The sequence below is a fragment of the Haliotis cracherodii genome, unplaced genomic scaffold (genome assembly GCF_022045235.1).
Source record: "Haliotis cracherodii isolate W230 unplaced genomic scaffold, xgHalCrac1.p SCAF_7, whole genome shotgun sequence".
Taxonomy (NCBI): Eukaryota; Metazoa; Mollusca; class Gastropoda; order Lepetellida; family Haliotidae; genus Haliotis; species Haliotis cracherodii.
The window spans coordinates 17,350,610-17,367,672 of NW_027266330.1; the positions used below are offsets into that span (position 1 = coordinate 17,350,610).

Consider the following 17,063-nt stretch of genomic DNA (forward strand, 5'->3'; position numbering starts at 1 on the left):
AGATTCTATTGTTTACATGCGGGATTATTGCTGAGGGTTGCGTTCACAAAAATTAACAAAACAAGCAAAGCCGAAACCATGGGACATCAGATGTTTGGGGGTTATGCTCTGCAGAATTATCTGGGAAATGGCACAGAGCCAGCAAGGATCACTGCAGGTCGTCCAACATCTGATTTGTAATTCTACACAATTACGCCAGATTTTCTTCCATCTTCCCAAGGCAAGGGAGATAACTGACTATAACAGCCCAGTTTCCACTTTTATAGTTAGTTAACTCCCTTGCCTCGGGAAGATGATTTTCTTTATGCCTTTCACTGATTATAAACGTAAACGTCCTTGGTTATATTTAATGTATCATAACTCAATTCTAGTAGTGTTACCCTGGACCCATTCTATATGAACACTAGTTCAAAGGTGAAGCTTATCAGCACAGTGGGTGGGACATTCACTTGATGCCTAAATCACGACTCCCAAGTGTCGCGACACATAATAAAGACACTTAACTAGCAAAATGTTTAAACATGTAATTGGAGGCTTTGTTTAAACACACAAAAACGTATGGCTCACGTCAACGTAAGGGATCGCAGCTCTAAGGATTTCTTATATAATCATAATAAAAAGTAAGTATAGCCATGTTTTGTGTGGTAAAATGGGCTAAATCTCATTCAGCTGATGAACAGGTATACATGAAGGTGACCATGAAATCCTTTGCCGCATCTTTGGTCTTAAATTATTATTTTTGTTTTTATTCGTGACCGACCAACAACAAATACCCCCCGAAATTAGAAGAAGAAAAACAAATGACTTTAAACATTATTTTGGGGGGGAGAAATGGACAAACACACACACGAGATTTTACCACCGCTGTTCATAAGAAATGGTGAATAATACGTATATTAATCTTTAGTCTAACAAACAAAAATGTCAATTATCTTTCGGTAAATTCAGTATCTTGCCATGTTAAAATTCATTCATTATCAGCAGGACTGATCTGGACGGGTTCCTCCGCCCCCGGCCACCTACAATGAATTCTTGGCCATAAACCTTGTAAACCAACTAATTAAAAAAGTCTATCCGACGGGTTGTGCATGATAAAGATTAAACAGGGAGCACTCTCAGTAGTGGCCATTACAGTCGATATTTCTCTTTCTGACAGTGTAACAGTTGATACTGCTTTTGAGGTGTCTTTAATTCATAGCCACAAAATGCCACGGATTCGTTATCTTCCCGAGGTAAGAGAGTTAACTGACTTTAAAAGTCCAGTTTCCACGGGCTTTTATAGTCAGTTAACTCTCTTGCCTCGGGAAGATGCGGATTCGTTTGTACAATCATACATTATTGGATGCGGAAACCAGAGACCATACACCGATACCGATATATACAGTCTCTGGGAAAACTTACCAAATAATGATCTTGACAGTATGTTTCTGTTACATGACGACATGGTATGATTGAACAGTGTTTCACGAGCTATTTATAATTTATTTATTTTTATTTTATTTTATTTTATTTTTTTTTAATTGGGATGGTGAGGGGGGGGGGGGTGGGGTTCATGAACTATATATTTTACATTTAACACAACAAAAATACAGTTTTGTGCTCAAATACACCCAAAGCCACATAGACGGATTGTTATTTCTGACGTGATTTCTAGTGAATAACAATCCGTCTATGTGGCTTTGAGTGTATTTGAACACAAAACTGATAAAACTCAGGCGTAACTGTGCTGACATTCTGTACCTCACAAGCCGATTTTTGTGTGTTAGAAAAAAACAGAACTTGAACAAAGCAAAACACAAAATTTGGATGATATCTCATAATCCTTTAGGAATATTTAAAGCAGTTGAAGAAATCAATTAATTAAAATCAACGGGCTACCATGAACAGACACGGCCATGAAAGTTCCCGTGTCTTCTCTAAATTTATACAATACTAAAAATGAACAGGTAGAAGCGCAACGACGCCAAATGGCATTCGAAAAATATGTAAATGGAGCCTAGGCAAGTCTATGACATCGGACGGAAGTGAATGGAAAGCGGCTGGGCGACAGTCCAAGTCATGTGATCTTGGCGGAAGTGTGTGCTTTCATTTTAGAGATAATGTCTTGTGTTTAAGAGTTATGTAAATAGCACGTTACGAAACCACATCTACAGTGTATACATTTGTTAAGAAGGTAATTAGTGAAGAGGATTCGTCAGTTCCATTATGAAGAAAAAGGTTTGTTGTACAGCATAGTTTTCGCACTGTCAACATCTGTTGAACCCGCCTTCTTTCTGCAGTGCAATGTGTATTTCGATCAGCTGATTCATTGATCAGTGATCACAGGCTTCGTTGTCATTCGTTAAATGCGAAAATGCCCCAAACTGAAAGACACATCATTAACACATCTTCCGGAAGTGGTTGCATATTGATAATATCATGACCACAAATTGTTATACTGGTAAACATTGTAAAAGTCTAAAGTAATGATGTATTGCTATAATAAAATTGGACAGCAATGGATACTATTTCGTCGTTGCGTCGGGATTGACCTGTAATAATCTCATAACTTGCCATTATTGGGAGTAAGGGTGGGTGTTCTGCATGGTTGTCTAAGGTAACACAATTTGCTGTCTTGCTTTGCCTGTCTTCAAATCCTATGTTCGTGTGTTTGAGCAGAGACAATATACCATCGGTATATGGTCTCTGGTTTGAGTTTTCTATTTGCTTGTCAATATGATACGCGTAAACAGAGGCCATAAAACAGATCTATTATATGGTCTCTGACGTAAAAGTTTCAGACATACATCGATTTGGTCTTCAGCAACTCATGTTTGCCATGAGAGGCGACAAAGGGGATCGGGTGGTCAGGCTTGCTGATTTGGTTGATGCATGTTAGGGCTGGGCTGGGTAACTCGGGTAACTTGGGTAACTCGGGTACTCGGGGCGGGTGGGTCATGAGTAGGACCCGGGTACCCACAGTACTACCCGGACCTGTGGTTACTTACGTGATATATTGTTTAATGAAAAAAACTCACTATAGCTCAGTGGTTACGCTACGAAGTAGACACAATTTATCCATAACAACTTCTTTAATACTGTAAAGGTGACATTTTGGTATAGATCCTTATACCATTTAGACACAATTTATGGATGACAACTTCTTTAATACTGTAAAGGCAACATTTCGGTATAGATCCTTATACCGTTGTCAAGCAAGTCAACTTCTAAGTAATGCCTATCAAACATTTCGTTTCACTACAAGTCGCTAATGTTCGCATTCCTTTTGACTTGTTATGTTTGAGTAAAGATAAAGCCTCAGTCAACTTCAGTGTACCATGATCTGGTCGTTTGATACATGTATCTAAATAGTTTTTGCTAGGGCTGCAGTAAAACAATTCCCAATCAGACATTTTGTTCCCAAGTCTTGAGACCTACAGCGGGTACCCGGGTAGGGTCGGGAAATAGGGGGTCGGGTACCCAGGTAGTAAATTTAACTCGAGTATGGTATGGTAGACAAGCATATATGCAGGTATGAGGCAGTGTTAATAGGCTTCTCCTCTCTGATTGTAACTACATCCCAATCGACCCACCTGTATAAACGATGCCTCATACCTGTGTATATGCTTGTCAACCAGACCGTGGTTACATACAGTTTTGTATGACTGTTTCAGGTGTTGTTGATGGGGAAGAGTGGGTCAGGGAAGACCAGTATGAGGTCCATCATCTTTGCCAACTACATTGCCAGAGACACCCGCAGACTCGGAGCTACAAGTACGACCTGGGCTAATCATGCTGAAACATTCTTGAACGTTACGAAACAGAGCTCCCGATGAACTGTGTATTGGTGTTAAATGTGCAAAAACATCACCATGTTTATTTTGACAGTTTTTTTTATAGATGAACATATTATCCATATGTTGTAAAACAGTTGTTAAAATAGATGATGATCCCAGGGCACCATCACAGCGGTAGAAACTGACAGTTTTCATCCACTAGTCCTTATAATGATAACATATAGCAAAACCCTTAAAAAGGGCAAATTTCTACTAGTCCCTATGATCCCTGTACCATTGGGCAGTTTGGCAAGGACTATAGGACTAGTGCCAATTTCTAATGCTGCCATCACTTTGTCACAGACAAACTCATGGGATTTGTGTTTCTTTGTTTAACGCCGCACTGAGCAATATTCCAGCTATATGACGGCTGTCTGTAAATAATTGGGTCTGGACCAGACAATCCAGTGATTTACATCATGAACATCGATCCACGCAATTAGGATATGATGACATACATAGTCGCCTTTTACGGCAGGAAGGGTTGCTGAACACCTGTTCTACCCGGGATCTTCACAGGTCCATGGGATGTGTGACCATGAGAAGTAACGGGTACTGTGGATATATATTGAAGGGTATAAAAGACATATATTTGGTGTTTCAGTTGATGTGGAACATTCTCACGTGAGATTCCTGGGCAACTTGGTGTTGAACCTGTGGGACTGTGGAGGGTAGGTAGATGTGTTGTAGGGGGGGACAGGTAACTCGGGTAGTCCGGTCGGGTGGGTACTGAGTAGGACCCATGGACCCCCAGAACTACCGGACCCGTGGTTAGTCATGTGATATATTGTTTAATGACCAAACTTTTCTAAACTCTATGGTTACAGTACAAGTCACTAATTTTCTTTCTGACTTTTATATGTTTGAATAAAGATAAAACTTCAGTGTATGCTTGACCAGATTGTTTCATACGTGTCTCTAAATACATTTTGCAGGGGTTTGGTCAAACTTTTGCCAATCGGACAGTTTGTACCTACCTCTTAAGACCTATAGTGGGTACCTTGGTAGGGTTGGCTTATAGGGGAGTGGGTACCCGGGTAGTAAATTTGGACTCGTCCCAGCTCTAATGTGTTGATATTGAACCTGTGGGACTGTGATTGAATCAAGCTGGAGTTCAACTTTTTCCTAATGACATTTGATGCAGCATCAGAACTGCCTATTAACCAGATCTCTTCAGCAAAAATTAACGTTTGTAACACATAGTACTGACTTTACTAATGACACTACTGACCTTGTGACCTTCAGACAAGAGGCGTTCATGGAGAACTACTTCGCCAGTCAGCGAGACAACATATTCCGGAACGTGGAGGTGTTGATCTACGTGTTTGACGTAGAGAGCCGGGAGCTGGAGAAGGACATGCACTACTACCAGTCTTGTCTGGAGGCTATCCTGCAGAACTCCCCGGAGGCCCGCATCTTCTGCCTCATCCACAAGATGGACCTGGTGCAGGACGACCAAAGAGAGCTGGTGAGGAGGGGGGGGGGTGATTTTTAAAATTTGGCTTACTGTTTCCATGCGACCCCCATAGTTGAATCATGGAAAATATTATAAATAATTTATATTTCTATGTTCCTCCTCATGTAGACCTAATGTTCACCGCAAAAAAAACCTGTAAAATGATGTTGTCGTTTTTTCGTCTTTTAATCAAGACAAACCAAAAGAGTATTATCTTGGAGCTGATGATCTCTCTTTGGCTATTGGAGGCTAATGTTAATTACTTCATTACTGTAAAAGGTTTTGATACAAACCCAAAAGGATTATACGGGCATTATACAACTGAAATTACCATGGTATATAGTACGTATAAGAGAGTATATTTGACAAAACAACGTACATTCTAGTACAAAGTAACAGCTTTCCTAAACATGATAACAGGTGACAATAGGTGGTCAGGCTTGGTGACTTGAATAGTCGTGTGACATACCCACACGGCATGGATTGTTGCTCAAAAGATAAATCACGGGACTGTCTGGTTGATTGTTTGCAGATTGTTTATCGAATGGCTGGAATATTGCTGAATAAGGCAATAAAACACAAGCAAATCAATCTTTAAATGAAGGCAAGGTTGCATGTAAGAATGTGCATTTCTTTCGGCAGATATTCAGGGAGAGAGAAGAGGACTTAAAGCGCCTGTCGAAGCCCCTCAACTGTACATGTTTTGCTACCTCAATATGGGATGAGACATTATATAAGGTAACTACAGCATGTCGGCAGTGATGGACATTGGACTTCTGTATTGTGAGTTGTAGCAGGATCACGAGGGGTCCATGGGGTTTTATGTACCCCTCGTGATCCTGCTACAACCAATTTATCTTTCCGACATGTTTTAATGTGACATTGTAAAAGAATTAACGCTAATTCAAAATTGATAGAAAACAGCTGTTCGATTGAGAGAGGGTTAACTTGTGCTATATCAGGTGACGTACATGGACCAATCAGATCTCGTCATTCTGACATGGAGGTATGATAATGCAATTTATTCATGATTCATGTATTGAGATACATACCACACTATATTGCATGCCTTCTTTCATCTGTCAATTATTAAGGGACTAAGAGAGGTATCGTATCAGAGGAAAAACTCTCATTTTATTGAGAGTGGGTAATCAAATAGAATTAATCCCATAGGGATTTTCTCCAACCTCCTTGGGAATACTTGATAATTTCATTATAGTACATGTCAGTTATTCTCTCTGTTTCTCGTTGAGTTCCTAACTATTGTTTGAGGAGTAATGTTCAATGTAGAGAAATAAGGAGAAGTTTATACTTGTTTTTTGTCTAGGGTTGGTCCTCCATCGTGTATCAGCTGATTCCAAATGTACAACAACTTGAGAACAACTTAAAGAACTTTGCTGACATCATCGATGCAGATGAAGTCCTGCTGTTTGAAAGAGCTACATTCCTGGTGAGTTATCTCATGCTGTTCAGCACATGGCAATTGGAGACAATACGTTATATCTGCAAGCCCGAGATTGTCTTTTATAGACTTTTTTTCCATAGACTTTGGTCTTGATGTATAGCCTGTTACTAGCTGAATGTACGAGACCATGCACCCCTATGAAGATCCGGTTACAGCTGGCCTTCAACAACCCATCCTTGTCGTAAGATGTGTAGCTTGATTGTCATTATGTCAATCACTGGATTGTCTGGTCCAGGCTAAATTTTTTACAGAATTTCATCTTGGGTTACAATATTGGGTAACATATGTGAGAATGTTTATAAATCCTTGGTGACGTAGCACTCTTTGGTTAAGTTAGAAAGTCCTGGAATGTTATGGTAACCCTAGCATGGTAACACTTTCCATGTTTTTAGAAAACCTTAAGAACAATGGGATGATGTCACTATAGGTTTATAAGTTATGTTCCTCTCCTCTTCCTGAGGCAAGGGAGTTAATTGACTATGAATGTCTAGTTTCCACCCTTAGGCTGGAATTATGATTTTATATTTTGGCTGGACTGATGAGTCTAGGCATAGTCCAATCAAAATCGCGTAACAAAATTGGCATCCGGTTCGTAAACTGAAGTGCAGATTTCAGTTGAATACAGGATTTGAAAAGCATGTGTACCATCAACTTAGTGTCAACAGATATTTTCCTAATCTTTTCATGTTTTTAATCAAGGTGACCATGTGATTGGATGCACTTTGCGAAGCAAGACCCTTTATGTTACAAAAACAATTTGATTATCAATCAACTGGGCGCCGCCATTTTATTTGAAGCAAATGCAAGTTTTGTAAGAGGTGGAATCTAACTGGTCAATAGCAGGGACATAACTCGTAATAGTCACTGGTGGCGCTACGGTCGAGCCTGGAAATTCCAGCCTAGTTCAGCAGGGGTGGAAACAGGACTTTTACAGTCATTTAACTCCCTTGACCCCTGTTGATACCTGCACCCAGTGTGAGTTGTCATAGTGACGTGTATCTATTTGTAGTCGGGGAATAAATTGAGGCTCTTTAAATCTTACTGAAGTCAGATAACAATGACCTGAACTGTGTGCGAACCTTATCATTGCCTGATATTGAACAAGGATTCGTACAGGCTTGAAAAGACCTTGAATTTTAAGGTCCCTCTCGAAAAAACCTTGATTCTTTAGTGTCAACCTTGAAAAGCCTTGCATTTTTAAGTGTCAATCACCAAAATAGCTTGAAAATCCTTATTTTTTTACAAAGTGAAATAAACTTAATAAGTAATAAAACACACAAAATGAATAGTTACATACCAAGGATGTTTAAGTGTGATTTTCACAGTGATATATTTGACACTTTGCCATTCCATGAAGAATTCAAGACAGACTGAATTTATTTTATTTGTTGGTTATGAATATCAATCTTGTTTGAAATTTGGTGATGGTCATATTGCTTTTTAGGTCTTACTTCTAATATATAATAATAATAGGCTATTTATGTTGCGCATATTTCCGCATCACTCAGGGGCGTGCTCAAAGCGCTATTATTACGCTATTATTATTATCATTCTCAGCTCCCTGGGGATTATAGCTGACCTATGAACATTGTATTGTAGTTAACATTTAAATGTTGTGTTGTAGCTGACCTATGAACATTGTATTGTAGTTAACATTTAAATGTTGTGTTGTAGCTGACCTATGAACATTGTATTGTAGTTAACATTTAAATGTTGTGTTGTAGCTGACCTATGAACATTGTATTGTAGTTAACATTTAAATGTTGTGTTGTAGCTGACCTATGAACATTGTATTGTAGTTAACATTTAAATGTTGTGTTGTAGCTGACCTATGAACATTGTATTGTAGTTAACATTTAAATGTTGTGTTGTAGCTGACCTATGAACATTGTATTGTAGTTAACATTTAAATGTTGTGTTGTAGCTGACCTATGAACATTGTATTGTAGTTAACATTTAAATGTTGTGTTGTAGCTGACCTATGAACATTGTATTGTAGTTAACATTTAAATGTTGTGTTGTAGCTGACCTATGAACATTGTATTGTAGGTAACATTTAAATGTTGTGTTGTAGCTGACCTATGAACATTGTATTGTAGTTAACATTTAAATGTTGTGTTGTAGCTGACCTATGAACATTGTATTGTAGGTAACATTTAAATGTTGTGTTGTAGCTGACCTATGAACATTGTATTGTAGTTAACATTTAAATGTTGTGTTGTAGCTGACCTATGAACATTGTATTGTAGTTAACATTTAAATGTTGTGTTGTAGCTGACCTATGAACATTGTATTGTAGTTAACATTTAAATGTTGTGTTGTAGCTGACCTATGAACATTGTATTATAGTTAACATTTAAATGTTGTGTTGTAGCTGACCTATGAACATTGTATTGTAGTTAACATTTAAATGTTGTGTTGTAGCTGACCTATGAACATTGTATTGTAGGTAACATTTAAATGTTGTGTTGTAGCTGACCTATGAACATTGTATTGTAGGTAACATTTAAATGTTGTGTTGTAGCTGACCTATGAACATTGTATTGTAGTTAACATTTAAATGTTGTGTTGTAGCTGACCTATGAACATTGTATTGTAGTTAACATTTAAATGTTGTGTTGTAGCTGACCTATGAACATTGTATTGTAGTTAACATTTAAATGTTGTGTTGTAGCTGACCTATGAACATTGTATTGTAGGTAACATTTAAATGTTGTGTTGTAGCTGACCTATGAACATTGTATTGTAGTTAACATTTAAATGTTGTGTTGTAGCTGACCTATGAACATTGTATTGTAGTTAACATTTAAATGTTGTGTTGTAGCTGACCTATGAACATTGTATTGTAGGTAACATTTAAATGTTGTGTTGTAGCTGACCTATGAACATTGTATTGTAGGTAACATTTAAATGTTGTGTTGTAGCTGACCTATGAACATTGTATTGTAGTTAACATTTAAATGTTGTGTTGTAGCTGACCTATGAACATTGTATTGTAGTTAACATTTAAATGTTGTGTTGTAGCTGACCTATGAACATTGTATTGTAGTTAACATTTAAATGTTGTGTTGTAGCTGACCTATGAACATTGTATTGTAGGTAACATTTAAATGTTGTGTTGTAGCTGACCTTTGAATGTTGTATTGTTAGCTGACCTGTGAACATTGTATTGCAGGTGATCTCACATTGTGAACGGAAGCCTCATCGAGACGTCCACAGGTTCGAGAAGATCAGCAACATCATCAAGCAGTTCAAGCTGAGTTGCAGCAGGCTGGCTGCATCCTTCCAGAGCATGGAAGTCCGCAATTCGTCCTTCGCTGCCTTCATCGACGTCTTCACCTCCAACACATATGTCATGGTCGTCATGTCGGACCCGGCAATACGTAAGTATAGACCCCCGTCTCAGATTGCCCCGATCATGTTCTAGGTTTGTGACCACCACATCTCTACAGAGTTGACTCTCTCAGACATCTGTGTTGTGAGGTTACTGTATTATTAGTGGTATGCAAGAAGGGCTACAAGAGTTATGCCCCATTGTAAACAGACAGTTTGTTCCATCTCACACTGTGTAGAATGTATGATCATGTATCCCTAGTTACGATATGTATTTGTGTTCTTCTTGACTGTGATGTCATGTATATGTATTTTAATGTTGTCATGGGAATGCCAGTGAGGCTGAGGGATCACCAGTGACTGAGGATTTAGTTAATGATTTTGTGACGAGGTGTAAGGCCTTGTGGGTTTGAATCTCAGATTACCCTGATCATGTGCGGATACAGCTTTTTTGAAAAGGGGGGGTGCACAATTAAGATCTATTTATTGTCTTTGGTGGTAATTTATACAGAAATAAAGATTTTTTTCGAAATAAGGATGGGGGGGGGGGCTCATGCTGATCATGTTCTATGTTTGTCACACTGCACGCACCCCTGCTCACCGGTGTCACCAGGACCTGGCACCTGCATCACTTAGTTAGCATCACAAATGTTGTTTATTTGATGGTTTATTTGCTGTTTATTGATATTTTTTCATGTTTTCCAGCTTCTGCTGCAACGCTCATCAACATCAAGAACGCTCGCAAACATTTCGAGAAGTTGGAACGTGTTGAACAACATCCAGCCATAGCCAGCAGATGATGTGGGCAGAGACACAGTACTAGCAACTGGCTGATTTGACATTGTTGTCTGTGTGTCTGCAGGGGGACATACGATGAATTATCAGTGATGGGACTTACGAATGTGTTGATGTATCCGATGATATATCAGTAATCAGTGCGGAACTGCAGTTCCAAGTCAGATCCACTCATGAGTTTTCCTGAATAATGAGGCCATTAAAGAGGTACCAATCCAGGTTGTCTGGTGACCAAATAAGGAGATATGCATGTTTTTCAGATAGATTTGCGAGTGTAACTGAGTATTTTGTGCCCTGAATTTTCCCGCGAACTTGAAGAGACATGTTTATAGACATTGTAAAATACAAAAGCTCTCAGTAATTGTAATCTCTATGATGCTATGACTTCGATGAATTAGCCTGGTTTGCATAATGTGAGAAAAGAATTATAAATATGGATCAAACTTTATATTTAATTTATGTTTTCCATTTTGTATTGTTTAATTTCAAATTTGAGACCTCTGAGATTCGGTCCTATTTAACATTTTTTCAACCAATCAGGTTGAGGCACACACTACCATTCATTTTGCAATTGTTCGTAAAACCAACATGGCTACCTTTTTGTAGGAATGTCCTTGAATGTGACTCACCACAGTCATACTGTTTCAGTATCAGCAGAACAATAGCATTCAGGCATGTCTGGTACAAGTACCCTCAGAGAATTGATATTTATATTACTACTTTGTTATGTCAGTGCATTGTAGGTTTTGTGGGTAGGTGGGGTTAGCAGCCTATGGTGGCAACAGAGAAGGCCAACTGCAGGGATTTTGTCTCGCTCTGCTCAGAGGCTGATAATCTGCCCCAAATCTGCTGTGAATGTTACTAAAACACTAAAATATGAATCATGATTTTCCCTATTCAAGTTATTATGTATAACTAATTGTAGAGGTGACTTCACTTGTAACAGAGCAAAATATAAAGATTTACATGTTAAGTTCTAGGGTTAAAATACCTAAACAACAAAACAAACAAAATGTTATGTCTTGGTGATTGGTGCTGCTTATGATAAATCAGGTAAAAGTGGCAATTCTAATTAATCATATTTCATTCACTGTGTTATTATGGCAGTAGAGGTGTCACCTACCCATGTATGAATCATTATATTGGAAAATAACTGATGACAGTTCTGGAAAGGGACATAACTCTATTCAAAGGCACAAAATGGGTTAGTTTAGCCACATCAATATGACTAAAGTTGTGGCTTTGCTTGGGTGTCTGCCAGAATACTTAAATGCTGGGTTTTGTTTGTGATACAACTTGTAACCTACATTGAATGAAATTTTGAATAAAATTAATAAAATAGGTTACAAAGGCTAAAAAAATAAAGGTCTTGGTTTTCAGGCACCGCTCGCATCATCATAATGTCTGCCGCACGTTTAGTTTTTATTTCCATTTTCCAAAATAAAAAATCTTGAAATATTCAGTGCCTCGAACACATGACCGCAGGAGTTATATTCTACAATAATTTAAAATATGATTTCCCCGAAATTATTGTAAACAAATTTGGTTACATACTAGCTTGAAAAACACAAATCACAAATAGTGTAAGAGATAATGGGTGTATCAATACATCATTGACCCCCCCAACAACCCCCAACCCATTAATGTTTGATTGAACACTAAGCACACTGACTGATTTCATTGCCCATTTTTATAGTAAACTGCAGGGGAGGTCGGGTAGCCTAGTGGTTAAATTGTTCGCTCGTCACGCCGAAGACCCAGGTTCGATTCCCGACATGGGTACAATGTGTGAAGCCCATTTCTAGTGTCCCCCGCCATGATATTGCTGGAATATTGCTAAAAGCGGCGTAAAACCATACTCTCACTCACTATAGTAAACTGCTTACAATATATTCTTATCCGTTGCGAGAAAAACGAACGTACAATCTGTAATGAAGCCATTCTTACAGAGACTGGTTCTCTGCTGTGTATGCTTTGCATCACCTTTATTCTGTGTCACAGTATTCTGAGTATTTTTCATAGGCACACATTCATGTGGAATTTCCCATGTGTTTGTACCTGACATTTCTGTACGAGTCAGGGAAAGTGCCTAATTTCGAGAATTTATTCCAATACAAAATAGAACTAAAATAATTGGTGATCACATCTTGATGACTGTAATAATGTTTGATTTTACAACACTCGCTTGTCATACCATTCTGAAGTATGTGTGAGTTAAGATTTGAAGTGGCATAGATGTCATTGTAGCAGAAATTGTATTCACTGGAAAACAGTTATTGTCATTTGTAGACTTGTTATGATGAATTTGTTACGATTCGCTGGCAGATTGTACATGATTATAAGAGCGGACCATTCATGTGCACTCATTGACCTTCCACTTCATGGTGTACAAGCCCTTCTACTCTAACATCCTGTACACCGAACTATGAGAGCAGGGCGATACTGTGAACACGGTACTAAGTGCCGATCGACTCACGTGTGATTTCGGCAGTTAATTATCATAGCACTTTCAGGATATGAATTATTGGAAGCTCAATATTACAAAAATGATATCAAATGAAAATGAAAAAATGTACATGTTTGTAAGGCTAAAAAAACTAATAGTCTTGGTTCTCTGGCACCGCCCGCATCATCATAAGGCCCCATGTTTCGTTTATATTTCCATTTAAAAAAAAGAATTATAAATCCTAATTCTAGCATGCAGTTACTTCCCTTTACATGCGCACTGCTTTACTGCACAGCTTGTGTTATGGTAATGGCGGCAATAGGAGTTTGTATACTTGTTTATGTAGGGAGACCCTTTCCTGGGTTGATGGTACAGAATTGTTTATTTGGTGACATATGTGTTTAAACAAGCAACAGCAAAAAACGCCAGTTCTAATTTTTAAGTCATTGCCTGAGAACCAATTCTTTTATTTTTTTAAGCCTAACCCAGCAGTTTCCATTACCACTGCTTTTATATATTTTTTTAGAAAATATGTACCTTTCTTTATAGACTTGAACTGTCACTGACATTGGCATAGAACCAAGAGTTATTTCCCTTTTCTCAGAGTCTTGTCTTTTGACCGCCATTTTTGTTTTGGTCTTCTTTTTGTCTGAAAATCCCAATTTTGTTTATAACACATGTACATACATAGTCCTTTGTTTCAAGTTGATATTTCTGCTAATTGGTACTTAAATATTTTAGTATGGTGTATGGCATCCTCTGGTCCAACAAGGTCCCATCATGTACGTAGTGTCTTGTACTCTTTGCTTCTATCAGTATTTCTGCTAAGTATGAGTTGATGTGAACATAATGATGCATAATGACGTAAATATTAGTAAAATTATCTTAATTTCAATCGTAAACTCTTACGATATATAAGTTACGAAGGCTTTGTGGATAGGGGCCCAGATTACTTTGATCATCACAATTTTTTATATTAAAAAAAATAAATACATGTTTCTGTCAAAATTGAACAAAGTGTCCCCAGACCTCTGGTCAAAACAAGAATTGTTTGTTTGTTTGTTTGTTTGTTGTTTAACACCGCACTCAGCAATATTCAAGCTATATGTTGGGGTTCTGTAATATTATCGAGTCTGGACCTGACAGTCCAGTGATTGACATCATCGATCCACGCATTTGGAATACGATGTTATGTATCAAAAGCAGAATGTTGTGGTCCAGATTACCTACTGGATTTGCATGCATACTCTGTCAATTTCCAACAGCAATAGAGCAAAATATTTTTTGATAATCTAGTGTCTAATTTTGAGTTCCATGTATTCTTAACATCAACATTGTTGTACACTTGTCATTCTTGTAAACAAGTCTTTTCATGTTTTTTTCTTACAATACCAAACTGGATGAGAATTGGAATTGAGATTCAGTAGACAATCCAGAAAGTGTACATGATTTCCGATGTTATTTAGATAGATTTGCCAATGAAATAGCAACCAAACATAATTTGTACTGGACTGAGAGCCAAGTCCTTTTTTGCATGTCAGAGTTGCACCCCTTTGCTGTGCCAGGAACATATCATTGTGTTACAGATTTGCCCTGATTATGTTTCTAGGTTTGTCAGTACCATACCAGTGCTGCACAATTGTTAACGTCAAAGACGTGCATCACTTTAGGATTTGGTCTTACATCAAGCTGCCACGTGATATAACTGAAATACTGTCATAAGCGGCGCTAATCCAAACTAACTCACTACAACATAGTGTTGTCCTTAGGCATGTACCATTGTCACGTACATTACTGAAAATATTAATTCAGTTATAAGTTGAAGTCTGTGAGATGCTGATTGTGGCCGAATATGTGTGTCTGATCTTATCTGCAGATTAGGGCTGGGACGAGTCCAAATTTACTACCCAGGTACCCACCCCCCTATTACCCGACCCTACCCAGGTACACATTGTAGGTCTCAAAAGTTGGGTACATAGCGTCCGATTGGGAATAGTTCGACCGGAGCCTTGGCAAAAACTATTTACATACAATATAAAGCGATCAGGTCATGCATACACTGAAGTTTACGGAAGTTTTATATTTATTCAAACATACAAAATTCAGAAGGAAATTCGAACATTAGTGACTGGTAGTGTAACCACATAGGGTTCTAGATAATCTTTGTCATTAAACAATATATCATATGACTAACAACAGGTACCTACTCAGTACCTACCAGAGTACCTGAGTTACCCATCCCAGCCCTACTGCAGATGTAAGATTGTCTATTAAATACTACATCTACATTGTAATAACATGGCATAGTAGGGTGATCATGACTGGTTGACAGACTGGCACGAGTATAGACCTCCGAATGATATTCTCTATTTATTGTGTATACAGCTGTAAATATGTTCATAGACTATAGACATGATATGAGATGTGTAAACTATATGTGCTTCTGACATACTGATTACAATCAGATCTTATGTCTTGCTATCCCTGATCCCATTACGGGTCACGTCAGACCGACCTTTCGCGACCTTTGACAGACCAATGGAATGACTCTGAAGAAATCAACATTAGCCAATCAGAAGGCAGCTTTCTCGTGCTTCAATGCACTAGTTTCAGATTGGGTACTACGCTTTTGAAACATATGTTGATAAATTCTCAATTTAAAATTTGAAAACTTCTTTTGGAATATTCCTTGTTAAATTTTTCAAGGTTGCATGATTTGACATCACATTCCGACTTGTCACTTTCCTGATGGTAAGCAACACGCTGATTGGTCAGATATATGGTCATTCTGACGTGACCTGTAACGGGATCTTTGTTTAGCGGTAGCAAGGACTAAGATCTGATTTTAATGAGATTGTGCTTCTGTTGTCCAGTGTCCATACAGGATAACATCTTCTTATTAAAAGACACCCATCGTCACTACCTGACAAGTTTTGTTTTTATCGTGTTCCTACATCCCCTTTGGAGACATGTGGTTTGTCACTGGTGCGGCTTTAAACATAAATAAAAACAACAACAGTAGACTGACTCCCAGCCAACCTGTCAGGGCCTTAGCTAGGTGAAATTAAAATGTAGGCAAATATTTTTTTCTAAGACACAAAGCTTAAATGTCAAACAGAGGCCAAGCTCAAGCTTGTCCATACAATTAATACTATTAAGAAGTTAAAGAACACCCAATGTTTTTCATATGACTATTGTTAGTCTGTCATGGTTGGTGGGTATTCTTTAACTTGTTTTGAACAGTATATTCAAAAAATATCCCTACCATGGTCTGGACATAATAGAATGTAAGTGTAGAACAGTTTGATCATTATGATCAAACTCACATATCCTCAATGTTAATGCAACAAGCAACCAAATTATCAACAGTTTTCACACTGGTTACCAGGTCAACCTGTAGATAAATGAATAGTCATGTAACAAACGATTGAAAGAAGCTTTTTTTAAAAACTGTTATTTTTGGTAATGTTTCAAAAGTGTAAGCACTTACTATGGCAGTCCTTGTTTTGTCCCCTCAATGCTAAGCACCAACAAGTTTTGTTGTTGTTTTAAGGCTGCACTCAGTAATATTCCAGGGTGCCGTTGTACAATACAACCTTAGCACTACGATAGTCGTAAGTCTATGTTAAGGTATGTGAGTTACGATCACCTTAGCGCTAAGATTGCTTTGTACAACGGCACCCAGGTATATGACAGCATTCTGTAAATAATTGAGTCTGGACCAGACAATCCAGTGATTGACATCATGAGCAT

General features: G+C 38.0%; 1 protein-coding gene across 1 annotated transcript; it reads left to right on the forward strand.

The window, feature by feature from the left end:
- The first annotated feature begins 2,055 nt into the window (after positions 1–2,055).
- LOC139447216 (ras-related GTP-binding protein A) lies at positions 2,056–16,234 on the forward strand. The gene is made up of 8 exons (XM_071228441.1): positions 2,056–2,217; positions 3,654–3,753; positions 4,420–4,486; positions 5,061–5,283; positions 5,914–6,009; positions 6,599–6,721; positions 9,912–10,119; positions 10,775–16,234. The coding sequence occupies exons 1-8, from the start codon at positions 2,206–2,208 to the stop codon at positions 10,867–10,869; spliced, it is 924 nt and encodes a 307-aa protein (XP_071084542.1). The 5' UTR covers positions 2,056–2,205; the 3' UTR covers positions 10,870–16,234.
- Positions 16,235–17,063: the final 829 nt, after the last annotated feature.

Coding starts and splice junctions, on each gene's coding strand:
- LOC139447216 (XM_071228441.1), top strand. Junction 5,284..5,913: donor AGGACGACCAAAGAGAGCTG/GTGAGGAGGGGG, acceptor TTCTTTCGGCAG/ATATTCAGGGAGAGAGAAGA. Junction 6,722..9,911: donor TTGAAAGAGCTACATTCCTG/GTGAGTTATCTC, acceptor ATTGTATTGCAG/GTGATCTCACATTGTGAACG.